General features: G+C 41.5%; 1 protein-coding gene across 5 annotated transcripts in view; it reads right to left on the bottom strand.

The window, feature by feature from the left end:
- commd1.L (copper metabolism domain containing 1 L homeolog) overlaps positions 1-15,779 on the bottom strand; it is a 49,943-nt gene extending 34,164 nt beyond the window's left edge. The window contains exons 1-4 of one of the 5 annotated variants that reach the window (XM_041562315.1): positions 15,557-15,743; positions 15,152-15,452; positions 3,059-3,340; positions 2,616-2,639 (exon numbers count right to left, since the gene is read on the bottom strand). In XM_041562315.1, coding sequence (XP_041418249.1) covers positions 2,634-2,639; positions 3,059-3,340; positions 15,152-15,325 — 462 coding nt within the window. In that variant the 5' untranslated portion in view covers positions 15,326-15,452; positions 15,557-15,743 and the 3' untranslated portion in view covers positions 2,616-2,633. 5 annotated transcript variants of the gene reach the window in all.
- Between the last annotated feature and the right edge of the window lie 1,744 nt (positions 15,780-17,523).

A 17,523-nucleotide genomic window follows, 5' to 3' on the forward strand; every position in this document is an offset into this window, starting at 1 on the left:
GTGCCAAATGTTAGGCACACCAAGTGAATGTTTTTACTTAGCTGAAACCCTGGGCTGGTGCTCCTATCAGCAGGAACTGCACCCGCCTGGGGTTATTCCAGTGAGTACCACGGAGCGCTCCTCTTGCGGCTGCGCATGCGCATTGGAGTGAAAAGCCAAACTTTTTTTTAAAAGTTTTTATTTTTCATTTTTCAAGAACACAAATTTGAGAAAGAGAAGAGAGAAAAAGGAGGAAAGAAAGAAGACAGAGAAGCCGACATTGCAAACCAATAAAATATAAATGCTGTATCAATAAATACATCTAGTTATCACCTTCGTCTACTTGCGTTTTACTTCCGCACTCTTGTGCCAAGGGTGATCACATTACACAGTAGGATCCTATTTAGAGTCCTCCAAGGTCAGCCACTGAGCCCAAACCTTCTCAAATTTTTGGGGGCATCCCCGGGCAATGTACGTCAGTTTTTGGTTGGGGAGGGTGTCATTAACCAGTCTACGCCAAAAGGCTAGTGTTGGGGGAGCCGTGGACTTCCATTGAAGCAAAATGGCTTTCTTTGCATAGTATAGCAATTGTAGATAGCATAGTTTGATTCCCACTTGCAGCCCTAGATCGTCCACAACCCCCAAGAGGCATATCAGTGGGTTTTTAATACATGGGACACCCAATGCATCAGATATGTAATGTAAAACCTCCCCCCAATACCTCTGGATATGCGGGCATGTCCAGAACACATGCAAAAATGTGCCAACCTCTTGTGTACATTTAACACAGTGGTCTGGGGTCGAAGGATAGATCCTAGCAAGTCTGTGGGGGGTAAGATAAACTCTGTTAAGGAATTTGGCCTGGATATATCTGTCTCTAATGGACATTGTAATGTCCGGAATCTGCTTCAGTGCATCCTCCCACATTTCGTCCTCCAGTTCCGGAATATCCCCAACCCATTTCTCTTTTGCCTTAGCTAGGGGGTCTGGGGAGGCTTGGCACAATATTGTATAGAACCATGATGTCGGTTTTTTGGAAAAGCCAAACTTTAACTAAAAAGACTGCTATTTCATTCTACTGTGCATGCGTCTGCCCAGGGAAATTTGAAGAAAGAACAAGCCAGAAGAAGATCGCTCCATGGTGCTTGCTGGAATAGTCCAATACCGGTGCAGTTTTCTGCTGATAGGAGCACTGGCCTGGGGTTTCATATAAGTAAATACATTCACATGGGGGGGGGGCTAACATTTGGAACCCCCAAGTTTCCTTCTCCTTTAAGTTGGAGCATCATCAATGGCTGGATCTTACTTGCCAAAATTGCATCTCCCTGGATAACTAGTTTAACAGCAATTTGGTAAACATGGAAAATCCATGAGACAAAGGCCACAGTGACACCAAATGGATGCCATTCAGTATACCAGTTTTATAGCTCTGGGCAAGGGACAAAATTCTCCCAAGGGGCCTCCATTAAGTTTGAATTGAAAGCGTCAAATTGATGCAGCAAAGTGGTCAGGTTTCAGGCAAAAAGTCCTCAATTCCTTGGCTGTGTCGGTAGTCCACAGGTAACCCGGCTGGGTACCCAACAAAGGTGCGGGCTTGATCCCTCCCACCCACCCTTATGTTTCTTTCAGTTTTTACATTTTTTTTGGGGAAAATTCGGCACTGGAGTGAAGTCACTTCCAATTTCGCGTGTCCGGAAGGTTAGTTGGCATATTGGGGATGGGGTAGGGGGAACATGCAGGTCAAATAGCGGGTTGCGGGTTCAGGTATGGGTTTCAAAAAATGGACCTGCACAGAACTCTTACACTGAGTGCATTGTTTTTGTGAGATAATCACCAGCAAGAAACTATACTGGCCACTTTCAATTTGAGGTAAATGAAGGGTTAATATTGAGCATTTTTGCCTCCTTTCAATGAAGCTACAACACAGTAGGGTAACTAAACTCTCCACATTGCAGAGTGTCCTATTGCCACAAATGTCAATGGATGGACTAGTATATATTGTTAGCCAAATCTGGCCATGCAGCTAGGGTAGCTAGGGTAAAACACCTGCCAAGGCCTCGGCAAGTATGACAAATTCACCGGCAATGTAGTTGCCAGTAAATTTGTAATACCCTTAACAAAAACCCTTAGCCCTCCGCTCCAAACGTACCTTTTCTTCGCCTTCTGGCCATCGTGCGATGTGACTTTGCCCCTTTTTGTGTTGCACCCCACCCTTTTACATCATGACCCACCCCTTTTGTTCCCGCCCTCTCCACTGGCTGGTAATTTTTTTTCTGAAAAGATGGCAACCCTACATGCTGCCCAGGTTCCAGGCCAAAGTGGGTCACCCACTAGGCCAACAACCAGATCCAGGTACAGGGCTATGAATAACTGCTAGCAGAAGAGGTATTAATGGGCAATGCAGTCTTCATCAGAAGAAAGATTCTACTGTCGGTCAGGCAGGCTGTCAGGTGGCCCAGTACACTGGCCCAATAAGTTGCCAACTCAGTCTGGAGAAGCCAAGTTGGCAACTTTAATTACCTTGTATGTCCACCTTTACGCTAGCTTTTAGAAGAGACAAGATATACTGTTGCTGTTTACCTGATGATTGTGGCTCCCAGCAAGTAATTAGTCTTCCCTGATATATTTGGGTCCAGCAGTCTATTTTTTGACTTCTACAGCTATAAATAAAATGAAAGAAATTCTCTATCATAAAGAATCCCTTGTGGTGTCAAAGGATAGACCATTAACACTTGTCTATGGGGGATGAGGCAGAAATATCCCTGAGCTGTATGGCACTAGCTAAATTAGGAAAAAGAATCTTATAACTAATGTGCCGATCGACCGAATAACAACAATAGCAAAGTCCATATAAAAGACCTGAATCTAGGTGTATTTGTATAACAGGATGTGCAGATTATCCGCTTGACAAAATAGTGATATTTGGCAGCCTCAGAGTCTGCTCCATTTATGTTGCTTGGGAAAGTGTAACCAATCCATGCGTGAAAACAGCAAGATGTTCTACACTGTGACGGCTCATAGCAACTAGCAATGGCAAGCTTTCTGGGAAGAACAAGAGATAAGAACAGATGTACCGTACCTTGTCATTCTTTCCGATCTCCATTTCCACTATGGCAACAGGGCTGTTTTCCTGATCCGTGTGCCTGGACTGTGACTTGAGGTCGATTCTCCAATTCATGCTCTTTAGATTGTTTTCCAACCTGCTCTGACTGACCACGCTCTCACGTATTTTCCTCTTGTGGTTTTTCCAGAATTTAGCTATAACCGCAGCCTGTTCTGTTGTGATGCCTCCTTGCTTTTTAGCCTGGGCAGTCAGAAAGGCATCAATCTGGTTTATATCCATATCTGCAGAGACAATAGACTGAAACAGAAATATATAGAATTCAGTCTATAGAACAGCAAGAACATTTGGCGATATGTACAGTGCTTTTAAAAGCAGAATACACATTAAATTTGTAATAATATATGAAGGATGCAAAAGGGCCAAGAGCTGCATGAAAGCACCCACAATAAACTGTTTATTCTGAAAAGTCCATTGTCACCAATGAATATGACAACACAGTACCAAGCAACAACGGGGAAACACATGAAGTTCCTAAACACACAAAGGGGCAAATTCACAATAGGGGGAATTTTCGCCAGCGATTGCTTCACCCCACACTCTGTGCCACTTCGCCAGGCACAAATTAGTTACCACTACGCTAATTCACTAATATGCTAAGTTGTGTCTCAGCAGCCAAACGCTGGCGAAGTTTCGCTAGCGTTGCTTTGGCTGGGCGAGCATATCATAGCAAATTTTCACTAGCCTACACTTTTGCCTAGAGAAACTTCACTAGCACTCTAGCGCTTAGGTTCATTTGAATAGGGCGGGTACCTAAAAGTCGTATGGATGTCTTTATTAGTAATGTTGGTGCAAATGCTTGAAGTGGCCACTTTTTAAAACACATGTCCAATGAGCCATAATAAAGACAACAGATATCCTCTAATGCCCTAGACATGAGCCCATCCTTAAAGGAGAAGGAAAGGTTAAAACTAAGTAAGCTTTATCAGAAAGGTCCATCTAAATATACCAGTAAATCCCCAAAGTAATGTTGCTCTGAGTCCCCTGTCAAAAGAAACACTGCTTTTCTTTCCTTCTATTGTGTACACATGGGCTTCTGTATCAGACTTCCTGTCTTCAGCTTAAACCTCCTTACCCTGGGCAAGAGCATGCTCAGTTTGCTCCTCTTCCCCCCCTCTACTGTAATCTGAGCCCAGAGCAGGGAGAGACTCAGGCAGGAAGTGATGTCACACCACATTAATATTGCAGCTCCTATCCTAAACAAACAGAGAGTTTCTAGAGCTTTTTACTCAGGTATGGTAAAACATTCTACAGAATAAATATAGCATTCTAGCTTGCACTATTGCAGCTAATCTATTGGCAATAAAATGCCTCCATAGCTTTCCTTCTCCTTTAAACAAATGTGGCATGGCCCTCAAATTAGTTTTAAAAAATTCTTCGCACATTAATAGCTTGGACTTTTGAAAGCCATCCCACTTTAAAAAAAAGAAGTCGCCAGTGTTTCTAACAACTTTAATGCATTTCCAGCATACAGGATATGATGTCACTGACATAAGATTCAGGAAGATGTAGCTTCATTTTATCAGTTCGCCTGGTCTGAGGAAGCGAAGTAAACCCTCGCAAAAGAGGAAACGTTCAGTACAATTCACATCTTATTGAATTTGTGGAGTAACGACCGATAGGGTGCAAACTAATGCTAGCAACTGCCTCGTTCAATAGCGAATTGTCTAGCCTGTTAGTGAACTGGCGATGTCCCTGCGGATGAGATTTCTGGTGAATTTTCGCTAGCGTCGGCCACTTCGACCCTTTAGTGAATCTGCCCCAAAGACTGCACAGTTTACGGCAATATCTTTTAACTATCAATTATGCTAAAAACGCTTCTAAACTACTGTTGCAATGGGTAAATCTCATGCACTCTGGGGTTCGTGATCTTTAGTAGTGCAGAAAGTGGGACTAAAACACCCAAAATACCCCTTTGCCTGCAGTCGTATATACCAGAAAGCAATACTGCATTGCCTGCTAAACCCTTGTAGAAACACTTGGACCCAATCACCATAAAAATCAAAGGGGTCAGTTTGGTGCCAAAAATAATGCAAAAATATGCAGCAATCAGAAACCCTAAATCTCTCTATTAAGTATGAGTGATAATTAGGTTTTAAAACTAAGCATAATGTATAAGCCACATCTCCCTAGGGTTGTAATGGCATTTACTATTTTTATTATAATTTGCACACATCAGGTCAACTGTATTAACAATGGGATTAAGTTTAGAACCACTTGTTGCACAGTCATATATTCCCTCTGAGGCCGGCTTTGCGGACGTTTAGCTCAGAGAGATATATATTGATGGTTATAAAATTAAGACCACAATGCAGCTGGCCTTAGATCTTTAGGCACTGCTTTAAGCTGCAACAGCGTAGTGTTTCTGTTGTTGTTTCACACAGTAGATTGAGTATCAATGGAGTATCAACCTTGTAACAAGTGCCAGCCCTAGATGCCCGCAACGGAAATCTAAAGACAAGCCGTGTCTGTGTTCAGAACGCTTTTAATAATGGAGCAGCTTGCCTATTAGATACACTGGAGCGAAAGCCTAGAGCAGAAATCTTTTGCTGGAAACGACTACGGAAATCTACAGAGATTGTTCCTTGCCAAGCCGAACAGGATTATTTGTAGCTAAATACTGCCAGGGAGAATGCCAAGTATTTCTCAAGCAATAGAATCCAATAACTATTAAAGGGACAAAAATAAAAAAGCGGATTTTATCCCCCCCCTTGAGTGAGCGTAGGCAGGCTACATTCCCACTGATACCAATCATTCACTTGCGCATTAATCATAACAATGCTTTGCAGGTCTCCGTATAAATCTCCAACTAGTAAAAATTCTGAACTCGTCAGAGGCACATTTCATAGGCTTGTTCATTTACACACGGAAAGACCTTCAGGCTGCTGAAAGCAGATGGGTTGTACTATTTATTTTCATATGAAGTGAAAGGGAGGCAGAGTTTACAGGATTAGGATTTACAGAGATGAATATAAAATGAGGATTTACCCATATATGTGCTGGAGTACAAGTCAGCTAATAAGCAATTCACTCATTTTGCATCTGTCTTTAGGGTAAGGCCACACGAGGAGATTCAGGGAGTTTTTGTCGCCTGGCGACTAATCGCCTCGTCTTCTGAGCGACTATCTCCCCGAACTGCCTCAGTGTGTTTTTCCATAGGCTATAATGAAAAGTCACCTGCGCTAAAGCACACGCGGCAATGCGTTTTCTATAGTCGCCCGAAGTTGCCTCACTCGTAAGAGTTGCACGTGCTATCCTATAAATGCTGCACTGTTTATAGGAAAACTAAAATTTAACTAAAGAATTAGGGAAGAAGTGTTGTGGGCTTCATAAACCATCACAGTCATTTAGCAAGTAACTATCTCTGCCTCTAAATATGCCCCCAGTAGCTGCCCATCTTTTCTAATATAAATGTGACAATACAAGGCTGATTAGTAATAAATTCAGATTATTAGTAGTACATGACCCATCCCAAACTGTCCCTGTGGGAGTTTATCCCTCTGATGGCTGTCTATCAGCTGTTCCTTTATTTCAATGTAAGCTGTATTTATTCTAAATTAAAATTACTGCGCCAATCTGTGTTTAAGCCTTACAAAGCACTGCATACACTTGTGCTATATAAGTAAATACAATTTACGGACACCTCACAAAGGATTCCCCTGCATTCTGTTATTGCACAAGATTCCTGGGTTTTTCCCCATTGTCAGTCTCTGCTGGGGTTGGGACGATAAAACAAATCATCTGTAAGTTCAGTACATGCATCACTTCATTTCACTACAATTTCCTGACACCTCCTGTCCTAGCCCCACTCTGAATAATGAAACTTACAAGATTTTTTTTTTTTTTTTTTTAAACAAAAATTTTTGGTTGCCAAGTTTATTGATCCTAACAACAGCCAACATTTTCATTTGCAGACAGTAAAGAGGCAGAATTGAAAGGCAAATTATTAAAAAACAGAAAATTAATAAATGCAGGCTAGTTGAAAGTTAGCTAGGATAGAGCCAGCTATAAATTTACTATGGGGTAGATTTATCAAGGGTTGAATTGAAAATTCGAATTAGATTTTTTTTATGGTCAAAACTGTCAAATTCGACTAGGAAGTTATCCAAATTTGAGATTTTTTAAAAAAAAATGTAATTCGATTTTCACGATTTATCATACTCTGGCTCTTTAAGAATTCAAATTTGACTATTTACCACCTAAAACCTGCCGAATTACTGTTTAAGTCAATAGGAGAGGTGCAGGGATCAATTTGGAGTTGTCTGCAGCCTTCCTGAGTTTCCGAGTTTGATCAAATTCGATTCCAATTTTTGTGTCGTTTAAATTCGGCCGCATAGAAAAAAAAATATTATTTTGTTAAATTTCGACTAGTCGAATTTCAAATTTATGAGAGCTTTAAAAAACTCACATGAATTCAAAATTCGATCCTTGATAAATGTGCCTCCCCAAGTAAATTAAAGGTGAACTTCTCCTTTAGGCCTGAGCCTTCTATCTGATTTGCAGTCATTGCATCCTTAACAAAATGTAATTTACAAGAACACAAGCTGTGGAGTGATCTTAACTCTATTAAAAGGCAAAGTCCTGGGCTCCCCAGCTGCATTGTGGGCTCCAATGTAGTGCTGCACAGCAAAATACACTACCCTTAACACCTCCCCACAGCTAGAAAACATACTGGCAGCTTCCACATTGCTGATTTATGAAGGGGAAAGCCTGGGGTTGTTTATTCAAGGTCTCAGTAAGGATAGACTGATGTCAGAGAAATACAGGGCACTCTTGTTAGGTGGAAGTGCCTCCCTCTCTAAATATCTGGATCCTGTATGGGCCAGTGTGTTCATTTAGCAAAGGACATAGGAAGGAGTGTTATAGGAACAGCACAGAAAACAAGGGAAAAGACCGCAGTGTAAGCAAGGTGACAACACAGATAGATCTTCATCTCCCTAAAGCTGGACATAGATGCAAAGTTACCATCGTACTAAACAAAGTTTTGTACGATTTTTGGGCAGTGTGTTGAGTGTCTTGACATTTTTTGTACCATGGCGATCAGTTGTTCAGTCGATCGGACAGGTTAAAAGGTTTATATTGGGTAAGATGTATTGCCTGACGATGTCAGTGGGAGACAGTCACTATTATTTGTTGGACATAACTTTCATATCATTGCTGTCTGTCAGTTAATGGCCTGAGCATCGTGTGATTTGTTCTCTTTACTACTTAATATTCATCTGAGTGGTTAGTAGCAGGTCGAAAGATTGGCACGAATGATCTTTATCTGACAAAGGCTAATAATCTGCATGTCTATGGCCAGCTTTAAGGAGCCCCGTAGAAATGCAACAGCACCCTTATAAGGGCAGTTATTCGCCGGGAACTAGTGGCGGCTGTTGTATTTGTACTAACCAGAGACATCTTTGGCTTAGGCAGACTACAAAACAAGGTGCAATTCTAACTGGAAGGATCATGGACGTAAGCTCTTACACCCAGTAAAACCTGCCTAACGGTGCCTGAACTACTCCTCAATATGTATTTTTCCTTTGAGGACTGTTTCCTATTTTCTATGTTGATTCAAGTAAACTTGGGCTTGGTCCATTTTACACTTTGCAGTGATATCTAGACAGAGAAACATCAGTGATGGAGCAGAAATGCCCTCTATTGAGCAAACAAAAAATTGCAGCAGCTAAAGAGAAAACCACACAGCCACTTGTGCAGCAAGGTCACACACAGGCCCATACCAACAATCTCTGGATTTTGGCAAATGCCAGAGAGGCTGCTTTAAGATGCAGAGTCAGTTTTCAGTGGGCTGCTTGGGCCTTCTGTGTATTTGAAATGCTTGGGCCTATTTTGAATCCCAGTCAGGCCTGTTCACACATGAAGGTAAAGGTTCAACTTATAAGGGTAGTTTCCCATCCTCTTCTGCCTCTTTCTGGCTTTTAAAGGAGAACTAAAGCTTAACTAAAGAAGTAGCTAGAAATGTTGTACATTTTGTTTTGGGCTTCTGTACCAGCTCAAGGCAACCACAGCCCTTTAGCAGGAAAGATCTGTGTCTCCAAAGATGCCCCAGTAGCTCCCCATCTTCTTTTCTGCTGATTCACTGCACATGCTCCGTGCTGCGGTCACTAACTGAGTTTAGGGGCCGACTCACAATATAGAGTACACATAGAATATAAATGTCACAATATAAAGCCGATTGGTAATTAACAGATGGTGACCCCCTGTGACAAGTTCAAAATCCTGGATCATTGCTGATATTGAGAAGTTGAAACTTTAGGCTGGTGCAATAATTCGGTATATAAAATGGCATTTTTAGCCATATTCATTTTTAGGGTTTAGTTATCCCTAGACCTTCCAATAAGAAAAGCCCCATCTGCTACCCTAGATAGTTCCCCTGCATAGTTCATTGCTCCTGAAAGTTTCCCTAACAGCATGCTCACGTATCGGTGCAGAGTAGCACAGCGGAGCTCATTGGCACCATCTTCTTTATCTTTGGTTTTCTTCTGTAAGGAAGCGCCGTATTGGTGCATGCCCAGTTGGAGCAGTCCGGTATTCGTAGCAACTGCACATGCGTCAAAAGTGCCATGAATTGCTGAAGGGAAGGACAAATATCCAAAGAAGACCGAAGTAGTGGGTAGTAGATGGGCTTTTCTTATTGGGGGGGTTTATTTCTTCTTTAAAGGAGAAACAAACCCGTAATAGTATAAACCCTACCCCCCTACCCAGCGTACACCAACACCCCTCCTCACCCACAGCCTAACTGCCCAACCGCGCAAATACCCCTAATTTTTTTTACTTACCCCTCCGTGCATATCTGAATCTGCAGATTTTTTTCGGAAATTGTCGTGACTTTCAGCGCATGCGCAGTCGTTTGTGACCAGAAATTTACTCCAACGGCACATGCACCGAAACTCTGCTCAGATTCAGAAGAAGACCAAAAAAAGATGGCTCCTGTGAACTCCTGAGGCCAGGACTGCATGGAAGGGTAAGTAAAAAATTAGGGGCATTTGCCCAGGGAACAGTTGTGGGGGAGGAGAGACGTTGGTTTACGCATGGTAGGGAGGTAGGGTTTTTATTTAGTAGGGTTTGTTTCTCCTTTAAATGTGGGTCACTGACCCCCGCAGCCAAAAGCCTATTGCTCTGTGAGGCTACAATTTTACAGTTATTGTTACTTTTTATTATTGTTCTATTAAATGGTCACTACTTTGTTTTTTAAATGCTAGGTAATAACAAAGACAGAAAAAATCATTTAGGCCTGTCTGAAAACCTCTACCCATACAGATATAAAAGACAACTAATGGAAATAGATTTTATTGTTGTGATTTGGCTGCCACCTAGTGCTTAAAAAACATAAGTGCACTAATGGAGGCTTTCTAGATCAGCTCTTTACATACATGAAATGGCCTATTTTCAATCAGGCAGGGGAATACCGCATAATATTTTATGCTATTGTTATTAATATATATTGAAAAGTAACAATATATTCAGCAGTGCTGTACAAAAGAAGATGTATACATACAAATGGCATATGTACAAAAACTTTGATACAGGGGCAAAGGGCTTGCACTTTGGGCTTGTTCTACCCTACTGTTTTTAAAGGGGAAGGAAACCTAGTTGGCGCAAAAACCCTCCCCCCCCGTGTGTTGCCCACCCTCCCTCCTCCCCCCTGGCCTACCTGTCCCGCTGGGCAAATGCCCCTAACTTGTTACTTACCCTTCTGCGACATCTTCTTCCACGCAATCTTCTTCCTGCTTTGACCGGCGCATGCGCAGGAGCATTTCGCCGGTACGATCTACTGCGCATGCGCCAAAAGTACTTTGTGACTTTTGGCGCATGCGCAGTAGATCCGTACTGGCGAAATGCTTCTACTGCGCATGCGCCAAAACGCCGTTCAAAGCAGGAAGAAGATCGCGTGGAAGAAGATGTCGTCTGTGAACTCCCTGGACTGGACCTGCGCAGAAGGGTAAGTAACAAGTTAGGGGCATTTGCCCAGCGGGACGGGTAGGCCAGGGGGGAGGAGGGAGGGTGGCCAACACACGGGAGGGGGGGGAGGTTTTTGCACCAACTAGGTTTCCTTCCCCTTTAAACATCAAATGACCATGATGTAACTGCATATTCAATATTGCATATTGAAAGATTTGACATGAATTGCAGTACAGGTATGGGATCTGTTATCTGGAAACCCGCTATACAAAAAGATCAGAATTACGGAAAGGCCATCTCTCATAGACTCCATTAAAATCAAATGATCCAAATTTTTAAAATGTATTTCCCTTTTCTCTGTAATAATAAAACAGTATCTTGTACTTGATCCCAACTAAAATATAATTAATCCTTATTGGAAGCAAAGCCATGTTTACATGATTTTCTAATAGACAAGGTATGAAGATGCAAATTATGGAAAGATCCTTTATCCAGAATACTGCAGGTCCCGAGCATTCTGGATAACAGGTCCCAAACCTATATTTAGAACACCAAGAGGCAAGAGTAGAACTCGGGTATAACAAGGGGGCTTGGTGTGACTTGGTGAGCTTACATCTCATTGTTTTGAATATCAAATACGTCACTTCTAGATGGTGAGCAGCATTTAAAATGTAGGTTAGACAGAGGGCCTAGGTTGCTAGTCCGGCTTGGCCTGCCACTGCCTGTAAATATCCGCTATCAATTCTAGAACGTTGTCTTTGTTCCCAAGTGCAAGTTGGAGATAACTGATAACTGGATAACTGTAACTTTTGCATCATAGACTTTGCTTGGGAATCAGCAAATGAGAACATGATTTGTAATAATTTACACACAAACGTGGGCGTATTTGGAAAGCCAAGGTTATCCTGAAAAGTTGTTCCTTCCAAGGAATACCCATTCATACGTAAGTATATATACACATTAAATATATAGCAGTACACATAAGCAAATTATTACTGTGGCTGCACGAAAATTCCATATAGCAGACTACTAAGGTCCATCGAGAAATAATGGATCTATTTATCTCAAACACTGCTTTTCAAATGTAGAAGTAACAAAACAACTGGTTAACAGTGACCATAATATTGACTTAGTTAACTGTTTTCCTGTCACAAATCTGACAATCTACTGTGACGGCTGCTGATTACCTTCCTGGCAGCACAAAGTTGCTCTTTGACTCAGACTGTGCTGCATGTTTACTGGGCAAAGGCACTAGCCTGGGAAGGAGGGTTAATACAGGTAATTTTAAAAAAAAGACACTAAAGAAAGTTTTAACCATTAGATTAATATTTCAGTGCATAGATTGGGATGATACATTCTTAGATAAAAACACAGAACAAAAGTGCTTTACAATGATATTAAAGGATAATCAACCCCCTCCCCTTCAAAGTAGGAGTCTGACTTTAAAGGGATACTGTTGTTGAAAGCAGTTTTTTAAAAGAGCAAACTGATTTTTTTTTTAATTTTGAAATTCTGCATGGGGCTAGACATGATGTCTATTCCCAGGTGCCCCCAACCATGTGACTTGTGCTATGATAAACTTCAGTCACTCTTTACTGCTACACTGCAACTTGGAGAAATATCACCCCCTCCTTTATACCGCTCCCCCCCCAGTACACAATGGTATCCTCTAAACAGAATAATGGGATGCTAACCAGATAGTGGCTCCCCGACACCTCTGCTGCAGGATTTAAAGTGGACCTGTCACCCAGCCACAAAAATCTGTATAATAAAAGTCCTTTTCAAATTAAACATGAAATCCAATTTCTATTTTTTATTAAAGCATTCATAGCTGTTGTAAGCTCATTTAAAAATCTCAGCTGTCAATCAAATATTGTCTGCCCCTCCTCTATGCCACGGGCATAGAGGCGGGGCAAACAATTACTTTCACTTTCCATTCAGCACTTCCTAGATGTCCCTGCTCTCCACATATTCCCCTATTCTCTTTACCATTTAAATCTGTAGCCAGAGCACGGGGATGGACATTGGGTCCCCCATTCTGGTGCACAAACAAGATTCTGAGATGATACAAGGCTTGCCTTAATAACAGTGTGCACAAAATGGCTGCTGCCTGCTTGCTATAATTTTGAAATCCCAGACTGAAGGAAACAAGATTTTTATAATTTATATAGTGTAATTAAAGTTCATTTTGCTTGGCTAATGTGATAAAATAGGATTTTGAATAATTTTTTTTGGTGACGGGTCCCCTTTAACTGCCTGAATGGATACTGCCTACATGGGCTAACAGCACTGCTGCTGCTACTGTCCTGAATTTTGGCAAGTGGGTGAACAGGTAAAACTGCCAGTACTGCCTCCAAATAATTAAGGGTGGCTTCAGGCATTTCCCTGCCAGCTAAAATACACTATGGAAAAACTGACCCATGTAACGTTAGCCTTAATTAGCCTGCACAGTAAAGGAGATAGATATAGATATAGATATATATACACACACACACACACACACAGTACGCACATGTAAATATTGATACACTAGCTTCTATAAAGAATAACTCCAGATTCTAAATACATTATACAATGAAGGGTAGTGGGAACTTTAGCCCCATATACAATAAATACACCGAGAGCCAATGATTCATGACATCCCAGAGCCCCTTACCATGGCATGGCAAAAAATCAGGTTTCCTGAAGGAATATTTTAGCATTGTAGAGATCAAAATGAAGTCAGAAATCTTTTGCAAAGCTAAGTGCTCCCTAGCCAACCTAGTAGTAGACACGAGATAGCACCCAAGCAGGAACCGCTTTACTATTGCATGACCGGGGTCGTACTGAAGTACAATGAGTAGGAAAAAAAACAGCAGTCCCTTCCTGAAGTGCTGACTACTTCTTGAAGCTCAGAATCAGGCTCAATGCACTGAAATGGCTCCCTCTACACCAATACCACAAATAAAAAATATACATTTCTTGGTTGAAGAATAGAATTTTACATGGTATAGTGACTTATTTGCAATGTAAACAGTGTAATTTACAATAACAGCTAAGGGTCAGTTTCAAAAGAAGACACCTGCAATCTTCTTGGGTCAAATTGATATGTTCAACCCGATAATGAAATCTGCTGATGCATCTTGTAGGTAGGAGCCTGGTACTATAAAAACACAAGTAAAAGGAGCCAAAGCTCAGCCCATATGGTACAATAGTATTTGGCCAACTGCGTGTATGACCAACTATACAGTATCCCTCGGTTTGGCCTGCAGATGGATTGGAAGACAATGCATTGAAAAGTAGCCCAGTGTATGGCCACCTAAACTATTTATGATGTTGGTGAAAAAGTCATAAAGGCCCATAATAAAGGTTGAATTTTAGTGGTATTGCCGCTTTTTAAAACGACAAACTCAATTTCTCTAAAACCATGAAAGCCATTAAAGTTATTAAAAGATTGGAATATAAAAAGAATGATTAAAAAAAAGCGGATCAATGCCCTAAAAAAATACAGAAAAAAGCTGCTACCCAGGGCAAAGGCCCCTAACTTTTTACTTACCCCTCGGTGCAGATTCAGGGATCGAGTTCACGGCAGCCATCTTCTGGGTCTTTGTGTCTTCTTCAGGCGTTTCAGCAATTACCGTCAATGTTGGCACATGCGCAATTGTCGCATGCTGGGAAATTGCTCCAACTGCGCATTCGCAGCCACACCGGTCTCGTTGTCAGATTACCGAAGACCCGGAAGATGGCTGCTGTGAACTCCGATCCCTGAATCTGCACGAGGGGTAAGTAAAAAGTCAGGGGCATTTGCCAGGGGTAGGCTGGGGGGGGGGGGTGTGGCCGGGGGTCTATGTGGGGTAGGGTTTTTTTAATATGGGGTTTGTATCTCTTTTAAGATATTGGTGAAACCCAGTAATTCCAACATGCAATAGCCTTACAACATATTACTGGGCACCACCCAAAGGTCTAATGGTTTAACCCTTTTACCAATATTTACTGAATTTGGTATATAAATGAGGGCCTTGTGGGGCCCCTATACCTCCTGCAAAGTAGATTCTGATAGAATTTAGTATATAACATTGTTACAGAAAAGTGTTATCAATATGGATGATAATGAACATTAATAGCTGGATACTCCCCTCCCCCAGCTCAATGAGAGCAAAGCATTACCTTAAGAAGACCTCTCATTTTCTCCAGCAAGGCCCTGAACTGGTCTGCCGGTAAATTAGGGTACAGCTCACTCTTCAACAACTCCTCGGTGATGTCTGCGTTGCCATAGTAACTACTCTGAGCGATGCCATTCAGCAGTCCTGTCAAACGCTTGGCGCCCTCTGCATCTGCCATGGTCAGCTCCTACCTTTCACGTGACCCAAAAGAAAAATAGTTCTCACGTGACACTACGGACGTCGTGATTGGCTGTTCTGCAAAATTCCGCCGTACATTCCCAATTAGCTCTGAGAAAAAAATAAACCTGACAATAAAATAAAGAATACACACTTTAAAGTAACAGATGATATCTTGACCCTACACAGCCTCTTCTGCTGCTGCTGCTGCTACTACTACTAGTTTACTCACAGTTTTCGTCCCGGTAGAGCCGTATGGGGATTAAATAAACTTGGAGGAAGTTCAAACTTCGCCTACTAATCCAAGTGCCCAACAGTCTCGCTTTAACTAAACAAACACAGCCGCTAGTTTCAGACCTCTACTGTCACCTGAAAGCTTTCTCCTCCTCTCCCACAGAAAATCGCGATACCGTAAACTCTCATCACGCGAGACTGGAGTCAAGACTGCGTTTAAACGCAGGGACTGAGTTGCTTTGTCACAGAGATTCTACCTCTTGCATTTTGTAAGAGAGGGAATAAAAGACATAGATGTGCAGTGAAAAAAAGTAATACAAAATAAATGAATATGTGTGAAAATTCTAATTTTTTCCATGAAGTAAAATGGGACAGATTCATACCTCCCAACTGTCCCTTTTTCGGAGGGACAGTCCCTCTTTTGACAGCTCAACCACGCAGTCCCTCATTTGTCCTGGATTTGTCCCTCTTTTCTCTGCACTGAACAGCCAGAAAAAGAAAAAGTTTCTCACTTAATTGGCTTTTAGCAGAGAGCCCAGAACAGCTAACAGGTGCAAATAAGATACTTTGTAACAATTTTGAGACACATAAATACAGTTTTTTATAAGGAGAAATATTTTCAAACTTTCATGACCTGCCAAATTTTGTAAAACAAACATGGTAATTAGGGGGTGTGGCCACAGAAAGGGGTGTGGTCAAAAAATTGCTACATGTGGCCACAGAAAGGGATGTGGTCAAAAAATTGCTACATGCAGGAAAAAAATTTTGTCCCTCTTTTTACTTCCAAAATGTTTGGAGGTATGGATTAGCCCATCACAGAGCAGGCCCAGGAGGTATAGGGGTCCCATAGGCCCTAATACATATACCATTTCAAATAATAAATATTGGTGAAACGGGTCAACCTATATATATATATTTTGGTGGCCAGAAGATTTTTGATCTAAAATTGTCTGAAATTGAGGAAAGTCATTGGAAAATGTGAGAATGGGATGGGAGACTGAGGTACAAAGCCCAAAATCTGGTAACTCCTGACTTCTACACAAAACAGTCCCATTGCATGCTGGGTATTGTAGTCTTACATTTAACTTGGCAGTGGGGAAATTGTTACACAAAAACTATATTACCTTACATGCACTGGGTCTGGGAGACGTAGGCTTGGCAAATAAGGGCAAGAAAAAACTTTGGCTGGTTTCCAAAGTACAAACCAGCCAAAGGCCTAAAAAGTAGCCCAGATCCGTACCTTGGCTAGTTTGTACTTTCAAAACCAGCCTGGGCTTTAAATCAGTAGCTCTATTTGGATGGAAAACTTCCAACTTGGCAACACTGCAGAGAACTAAGAAAATACCTTATCCTGGTTATAATACACAAAAGCCATGAATATCTTGTAAATTATATTCTTATAAGCGGTGAGTTCTGATGTCATCAGTTATAAACGGTGAGTTCTGATGTCATTTCTGTCACATGACTCACTGAAACGTGTGTATTATAATAAATAAAGTACCCCCAGTTGCAAAATATGAGGATATTAGAAGTTACCTCGGAGTTCCATGACCTTTATAAAAACACTCGGCCTTCGGCCTCGTGTTTTTATATGGTCATGAAACTCCTCGGTAACTTATAATATCCTTATATTTTACAAGAGGGGGTACTTTATTCACTATATAAACAGTGCCTGGGGCCCTCAGAGACTCTTGTCCCAATTTGATCAAATAGGAAACTAGGTAGGCCAGGTGGAATTAAAGGGTTTTGCCACTTTTCGATCTCGATATTCTGAAATAATTTGCATTTGGTTTTCAGTATTTGCGTTTTTTTGTGTTATTTAGCTTTTTATTTAGCAGTTCTCCAGTTTGCGACATTAGCAGTCTGGTTGCTAGGGTCCAAATTTCCCTAGCAACCATGCATTGATTTGAATAAGACCATGCATTGATTTGAATAAGAGACTGCAACATGAATAGGAGAGGATCT

The sequence above is a fragment of the Xenopus laevis genome, chromosome 5L, assembly GCF_017654675.1.
Source record: "Xenopus laevis strain J_2021 chromosome 5L, Xenopus_laevis_v10.1, whole genome shotgun sequence".
Taxonomy (NCBI): domain Eukaryota; kingdom Metazoa; phylum Chordata; class Amphibia; order Anura; family Pipidae; genus Xenopus; species Xenopus laevis.